The sequence below is a fragment of the Arachis ipaensis genome, chromosome B09, assembly GCF_000816755.2.
Source record: "Arachis ipaensis cultivar K30076 chromosome B09, Araip1.1, whole genome shotgun sequence".
NCBI lineage: Eukaryota > Viridiplantae > Streptophyta > Magnoliopsida > Fabales > Fabaceae > Arachis > Arachis ipaensis.
The window spans coordinates 136,763,079-136,770,898 of record NC_029793.2 but is presented as its reverse complement, the minus strand read 5'-3'; the positions used below and the strand labels follow the sequence as shown (position 1 = coordinate 136,770,898).

Sequence of the window (7,820 nt, the reverse complement as noted above, 5' to 3'; positions counted from 1 at the left end):
AATTTTGATAGAATTTAATTCTTATTAATTTTATTTTTACTAATTTATCTTTATTAAAAAGAATTGAATACTTTTGTAATAATATTTTGGATTTTTTTTATTTTTAAAACTATAACTATGAGAATGAAATTGAAAATTAGACCGAAAATGATCTAATTTATAAATAGAGTAAATGTGAGAATTAGAATTCCCATTGGAATTGCAATTATTTATTTTTGTTTGCTCTGAAACATGAAAAGAAAATTCAATTCTTGAATATTGATAGCTAATTGCAGATCAAAAACAATAATTTTAACTGATTTTTTAGTATAAATTATACTCTAATGATGGTACAATCTATCTTTTATATATACTCGCCGTAATTCGAAAAAAAATGGACAAACATGTAATTTTTTTCAATTGTTCAAGTTACAACACTCATTTAGTGGATGATGCATGCATCTAAAATAATAATAAAATTTAGGTGTTTGTTACGGTACAATGATAAATTTATATGTACCGATATATTTAAAATATAGACAAGTAATAATAAGGTACAAAAATATAATTTTTATTTAATTTTATAAAAAATCTTAAATATCCTTATTTTATTTTTTTGGTGACATATCTTTATTTTATTTGATTAGACAAAAATACTCTTTTAAATTAATCAAATTTTAGAATTCAATTAATCATAATTTTATAGTTTCAAATAATTTAAACAACAAAACAAAAACATAAAAAAAAAAAAACTAAAAATCAATCGTTTTTTATCTTCTCTAATTTCCCTAATCATTCGTCCCCTCCCTCTTAAGCAAAGCAAAACATATCAAAAAAATAAAAAATCAATCGTTCTTTATCTTCTCCAATTCTCCTAATCATTAGTGCCCCCCTTCTGAAGCAAAGCATTGAAAGTCCCAAACCAAAACGGCAAAACCCCAGCCCTAGGTTCTTTGTCGCTGTCCTCCCCAGGTTCTCAGCACTTTCGCTTCTTTCTATTCCCCCTTTCCGGAACCCAGGTAGCTCGGCACGTCGTCCCCATCCTCGCTGGCTTCTCTGTCGGTGGCTTGGACCAGTTCGTCTTCGGGTCACTACTTGCCATCGTCTTTGCTCTTGCCGTCGTATCGCCGGTTGCGGTCGTATCTCCGTCGAAGGTTAGCAGTCCTGCTCCGACAAAAAAATGCATGTTTCAAAGAAACGATCACTACAAGAAAAATACCCATTCAGCCACACTTTTTTTAAGCTACATTTGAAAAGCGTAGCCTATTCATAGAATAGGCTACGCTTTTCTCCGTGTTGCCTTTTTATAAGAGAAAAGGATACACAAATGCGGCATCATTTAAAAAGCGTAACCTTAGGTATTATAGAAATCACTTATAAAGCGTAGCCTTATGTTGATATCTATAAATACAATTTTCATACCAAAGAAAACGCTTTTAAAGAGTAGCATATTTGTTAAGTTTTGGGTGCGCTTTAAAAGCGCTGCCTAATGTAAAAAATGCCAAATACACATGTATAGGACACTTGGTGAATTTTTTTTGTTTCTTTTTATGTCTTCTCATCATCGAAGAAGCCCTGCACTCTATCTTCGTCATTCCTTCTTTCCTACCAGAGCACCAAATAACAAAACCCTAGCCGCTTCTTCAATCTCCCCGTCATTGTGCCCTCCTTCATCGTGCGCCACTGTCACCGTCTCACTCGTCTGCTCATCGTTCTTAGTCGTGCTCTGCCGCCGTTCATCCATCTCGCAGCTCTTCCTTGTAAGGTTGTGAAAACCCTAGCCTCCATCGCGCCGCCATCAATCTCACCGTCGCCGCTCGTCGCGCTCAAGATCGCCACTAGGTTCGTCGTTCTCAAGGTCCCTCGATCCGTCGTCCGCCAATGTTTGCTTTCCAGTCCTGTTTCGCAGTTCTTCGCCGTCGTCCTTCGTCGTGTTTGTCGCCAGCTCGCCGTCTTCGAAGGTCCATGCTCTGTTCCTAAGGGTTATTGATCTTTGAATTATTCTTGAATGATTTATGTTTTCAATTTTTCATTCATTGATTAATTGATTGTTGATTAGCTCTTACTGCTGTTTGTGATTATTAATTGTAAATATGCTGCTGTGCTGCTGTTCTTTGTGCTTTTGTGACTTAATTGTGATTATATTGTGCTGTTTGTGATTATTTCATCCTATATTATTGTTAGTTAACTGGTTTTAATTTTGTTCCTGGGGTTTGAGTTTCTTCTCTAAACTCCCCGGTTGCCTTTGCTCCCTCTGTCTTGGTCCAGAGATTCTGTCTCCACAGGTCGTTTTATTACTATTTTATTTTAATTAACGAGATTGAAGTGGATGTACTATAATTGCTTGAGGTGTGTGATATATTTGATTAATGTGAATGAAGAACACTAGGTTGAGTTGAATTGAAGTGAATCATGGATAAGAGCATGTTAACTGGTTTGGAATCACTTCCAGAAGCTGATCAGCAAAGAATGGCGTCTATGATGTAACATGTTCAAATTTATGATAGGTACTTCCTCTTCACTCTATCTGTTAACTAATTCCATGTGTTTTGATTTGATTTGTGTGTAAATTAATTTAATTTGTTTTGGATTATGATTGGATGAGAAGCTAAAGGATGGTGCATGGTCTTATGTAGAGCTTGCTAGAGAGTGAGTGATATGAGGACATATGTTTTAATAGTTTCAATTATTCAATGGTCTTATATCTATACATATATTTTCTTGCCTTTTAATAGTCATACATAAAAAAATTAAACTAAAGTAATAAAAAGTAATAAGTGTATGCTTTTTTAATAGTTTGGCATACAAATGCACTTAATTCTCTTCTATTTTATAACTAGTAATTAAATATGTCATATAAGAAACTGAGTTAAGTGTATTTAGAATATTATTTGTGCACTTCTTTAGCTGTACATTCGTTCCAAATATGGATGCCAGTAGTTCTATCATTCTCAATTCTTCTTGGCAAATTTTGTGCACATAGATATCCAAATCAGTTAGATATATCTATGTTAATGAGTTACAAAATATAAATCTGATTAACTTGTTTCTAAATTATTGTTAACAAGTATAGACTTTTCTGATCTGTCCTTCTCTTGTGGTTTTTCTGCTGATATATAATTCAGATTCAGATTTTATCTCAGTTGAAGTAAGTAACCAAACAAGAAATTAGCCTTATTAGCCTTATTCTATTTAGTTGCAGGTAGTTCCTTCATTCTTGTTAATGCTTTGTTTTCCCCTTTCTGCAATCAAGAAGTGCTCTCATTAAGCGATTCCTGTGTAGGTTCGGATATATATCAGGAGACTCTTGCCAAGGCACTTGCAAAGCATTTTGGTGCAAGGCTACTAATTGTGGATTCCCTTTCACTACCTGGTGTACATTTTCTCAGATATTCTTTTGCTACTTCTTATTATCTGTTTGTATTGTTGAGATGATTTCTTCCTAAATCGCTGTTAATATAAGCAGAATAATAATAGTTTTTGTTATGTGATTGATATTTCAGGGAACTCCATCAAAGGAAGTTGATTCTGCTAAAGAAAGTTCAAAGCCTGAACGACCATCTGTGTTGGCCAAGAGAAGTACACATGCTGCTTCTTTAAAACATAGTAAACCAGCTTCTAGTGTTGATGCTGAAATTGTGGGTGGATCCACAATAAGTTCTCAGGCTATGCTGAAGCAGGAGGTTTCTACTGCTTCATCAAAAGGCACTACTATTAAAACAGGTGTGCTGTTTTGTTGTTAAAAATTGAGCAACTATCTCCAAATTTACTTCCTATTGTACATATTGCATAGCACCTAAAGGTTAACATGAGGCTTAAATAATTTGCAGGTGATCGAGTAAAATTTGTTGGTAACTTCCCTTCTGCTGTCTCATCAATACAAAATCATCCTTCAAGGTACTTTGTCTGATGGAAGAATTATTCTGAATACAATTCAGTCAATCTGCATTTGATCTGAACTTGTGGAGAAGAGAGATCTTTTTTATCCTTTTTGTTGAGGAGGCTATAACCATTGAAAATCATTCAAAAGAAGATTAAAGGAAGAATATTGAATTTCTGATTGACAGCAATTTGTTTTGAGTGGCATGAGTGTACTTTTCTCTTTTGTGAATATTATTGCTTCTGAATTTGAAATCACTTTGAAGTGGTATCTCTCAATTCAGTTGCAGCTTTGATATATATGCAGATTTTTATTGTGATCTTTATGAATATTCCTACCTGCTGATATATATGCAGACTTTTATTCTATTTCTTCTGAACTTCCAGCTTTGGTTAATAAGGCTAATTTCTTGTTATTAACTTATATTTTTCTGGGCTTGATCAGAACTGTACCTTTAGTTTATGGCTTGTTCATTATTTCAGATATGGCACTTATTTAATTGATCTGCATTGATTTATTTAATTGCTTTATAGAGATAACCAATGTGCATTGACACTTTTGCTTTAGTTTTTCTACCTTATTCCTAATTTTTCTATGTGCATATCTTCCCACCAGACTTCAATTGATGCTGCAAACTATGACAGGGTAATGTTACTGGGTGGAAGAGCGCCAGAGTATCTTGCTCATGATCCTCTTGTGGCACTGGTGATCAAGCTTTTCAGTTCTGGAAAAGCACTTGCTTCCATTTGCCTCGGACAATTGATTCTGGCGGCTGCAGGTGTAGCTAAAGATCACAAATTTACCGTTTTTCCTCCTGTTAAACCAGCACCGGTTGCCTCTGGTGCTCATTGGGTTGAACCAGACACTAGCAACAGTGGTGGATGGTAATCTCATTACTGCCGCCACTTATGAAGGGCACTCTGAATTTATTCAGCACTTTGTAAAGGCACTAGCAGGCAACATAAGTGGCTCCAACAAAAAAATCCTCTTTCTTTGTGGGGTATGTTCAAATGATTTTCAGGCACACACAACTTATAGGAACTTAGTACTCAGGGCACTAAAGTCTTTGTTTATTCTCTTTTCTTTTATTTATTTTAATTTTAGACTTAATTTGTAATCCTCTTTATATTCATTGATACATGGAAATTAGTAGTTTAGACTTTAGACATGTTTCATTTTTTTTTTCTATTGTTGAATGATTGTTCAATTGGATAGTTGGATCTATTGTTTTATGTACTAATATACTATATCATTATAATGCTTGTGAATCTTTAGAATGTATTTACTATGCTTTGCTAGAATATTTTTTAATTTAGTATAATTGTGTATTTATTTTTATTTTATAAGATTTAACTCATTTAATTAAAAATACAGAATTATATATGTAATCATATTATTAAATATTATATTGTACAAAAAAGCTACACTTATAAAAAGTAGCCATGGTATACAATGTGGCTACGCTTTACAGGTGATGCAGTAGCGTTGAAAAGCGTAGCCTATTCTGGCAAAAATGGAAGCTGAAAAGCGTAGCCTTTGGTCTTGGACAGCATCACTTAAAAAGCGTACCCTATTCCCAAACGCCAAAAGCGTAGCCCTTAGTGCAGAAAAGCGTAGCCTTTGAGAATAGGCAACGGCCAAATAGGAATCACCATAAAAAGCGTAGCCGTAGCCCAGAAAGCGTAGCCGTAGCCTAAGGCATCATTTTTTTTTACTTTTGGCTACACTTTTTAAGTGTACCTGAATGGGTGTTTTTCTTGTAGTGGATCATATGTTGTTGCGGAATCATCATAGATAGGAGGGCTTGTTGCTTGGAACACTTCTTCCAGTTCTTTACTCACAATAGGTCTTGGAGGTTGCATATCATCCTCAACCTTGCATTTTAGTCCACCGGGAGAAGGTTCAACAAGGTCGTCAAGGGGATTGATCAATGTGGGCAAAAAATCACTAGTGATGGAATCCACTTCCTAATTAATTTCCTTCAACTCTCCGTTTACATCCGCAACTTTACTCTCCTCTTTGATATCTCTTCCATACTCCTTGGAAGAGGGCTCTTCAACTCGAGATTCCTTGATGTACTCAACATATCCTAAACATCCACCCACCACTTTCTTTTGTTCACTAATCTCTACCTTCTCCTCTTGTTGCACTTCTTGCTTCAACTCTTCTTCCTCACCATGGAGCTTCAAGTTCATTTCCTCACTAGGCTCCTTGATTGTTTCTCCACTAAGGCTACACTTGTAGCCAGTAGCCATGGTATATAATGTGGCTACGCTTTACAAGTGATGCAGTAGCGTTGAAAAGCGTAGCCTATTCTGGCAAAAATGGAAGCTGAAAAGCGTAGCCCACTCTTGGACAGCATCACTTAAAAAGCGTACCCTATTTCCAAATGCCAAAAGCGTAGCCCTTGGTGCAGAAAAGCGTAGCCTTTGAGAATAGGCAACGGCCGAATAGGAATCACCATAAAAAGCGTAGCCGTAGCCCAGAAAGCGTAGCCGTAGTCTAAGGCATCATTTTTTTTACTTTTGGCTACACTTTTTAAGTGTACCTGAATGGGTATTTTTCTTGTAGTGGATTGGTAAAAGGCGTTTTGGTTATGGAGATTGCGATGCTTTTCATGATGCAGGTATATATATCTTGGGCTATTCGACAGCGAAGTAGAAGCTGCAAGGTCCTAGTGATACGTGAATTACATTCTACCTGCACTGAATTTATTACCCTAAATTTTCAAGCTCACTAGGGCTCCAATCCAACACGTGTATCCCTTTTGATTTTCTGGAATTCAGGGCTTATGACAAGGCTGCTGCTATCAAATGCAATGGAAGGGAAGTAGTGACTAACTTTGAGGCAAGTACATATGAAGGAGAGATGAAATCTCCAGCCATCAATGAAGGTATAACAATGATCTATTTTGCTCCTCTTAATGTACAAGTGACTAATGTCACTGTAAAATTGAATGTGTTTGTTTTCTACAGGTGGCATTCCTAATCTTGAACTTAATTTGGGCATAGCAACTCCAGGACATGGTCTGAAAGAAAATAGGGGGCAACTCCAGTTCTCCTGGGTCCCTTACAGCATGCATGCTGGAAGAACAATGGTATAGTTGAACATCAAATCTACATTTTTTTAAGGTTCCTTTAAAATTATGCTTTCACAAGCCTTCATTCAAATATGGCTTTCTCTTTTTGAAGGTTTGTTGTATAGTTCTATTAATTCTTCACGTCTTTGTCCTACCTAGTGATCATAACATGTCGGGCTCTTTTCGTTTGCAGGTGAAAACCAATGTTAAGAAACAGTGACACATCTTCTGAAGAGACCATATCTGATGATAACCGTTCCAGCTTATAACAAACACCAATAAATATGTGTTTGATGTGGATAACCTTATTTAATTTATGCTCTTAGCTGTAGAAAAAGGTTGTAGAGGAATGTTCCAAATTATAGATCAGTAATTTGTAAAAATGTAGGAGATCATGTGGACCTTATGCTAAGTGAATGTTGTTTTTCTTATTTTAATTGAAATTCTCAGGGCTTCCTAAGCTTCAAATGCTTAAAATTTATCAATGGGAGGAAAGCTTCACAGCCAGAGAATTTATCAGAATATTCCAAAACTATTTACCACATGTGATAGGAGCAGTTCTAATATTTTAACAACATATGTGATAAGCCGAGTCTCTAGCCTTGCTAAAAAATTTGAAAAAAAATTCTCTGTCATAACCAAATACATATACCACTGAAGGGTTTCCTCTATAATGTAGCCAACATTTTCATGAACAAATATCTGGGGGTGTCAATCAGGCATCTTAGAAGGACGTGGACTCCATTTGTAGGGATAGTAAAATGCTTTCCTCGCCAGATTCTTGAATTGGTCCCCTGATGGTGTGGTTAGGTGATCCACCATCTTCCGGTGAGATGCGGTCAAGGTCGATAAGTACGGAACTCTGTGCTGTTCTCAATGCTT

General features: G+C 35.8%; 1 protein-coding gene and 1 long non-coding RNA gene across 2 annotated transcripts; both read left to right on the top strand.

The window, feature by feature from the left end:
* LOC107619612 lies at positions 1,554–5,027 on the top strand. Its single transcript, XM_021110691.1, has 6 exons — positions 1,554–1,940; positions 2,470–2,486; positions 3,263–3,354; positions 3,483–3,702; positions 3,810–3,876; positions 4,475–5,027. Exons 1-6 carry the CDS (start codon positions 1,861–1,863, stop codon positions 4,506–4,508), a joined length of 510 nt encoding a protein of 169 aa, XP_020966350.1. The 5' UTR covers positions 1,554–1,860; the 3' UTR covers positions 4,509–5,027.
* LOC107616937 lies at positions 6,665–7,415 on the top strand. Its single transcript, XR_001614711.2, has 3 exons — positions 6,665–6,752; positions 6,835–6,956; positions 7,132–7,415. It is a non-coding gene; the product is annotated as an uncharacterized LOC107616937 (long non-coding RNA).

What these genes read in the sequence shown, in the direction of transcription:
- LOC107619612 (XM_021110691.1), top strand. Translation starts at nt 1,861, where the DNA reads ATGTTTGCTTTCCAGTCCTGTTTCGCAGTTCTTCGCCGTCGTCCTTCG. An exon ending in AGGCACTACTATTAAAACAG is followed by an intron (nt 3,703 to 3,809) that starts GTGTGCTGTTTT and finishes AATAATTTGCAG; the next exon opens with GTGATCGAGTAAAATTTGTT. An exon ending in ATACAAAATCATCCTTCAAG is followed by an intron (nt 3,877 to 4,474) that starts GTACTTTGTCTG and finishes TCTTCCCACCAG; the next exon opens with ACTTCAATTGATGCTGCAAA.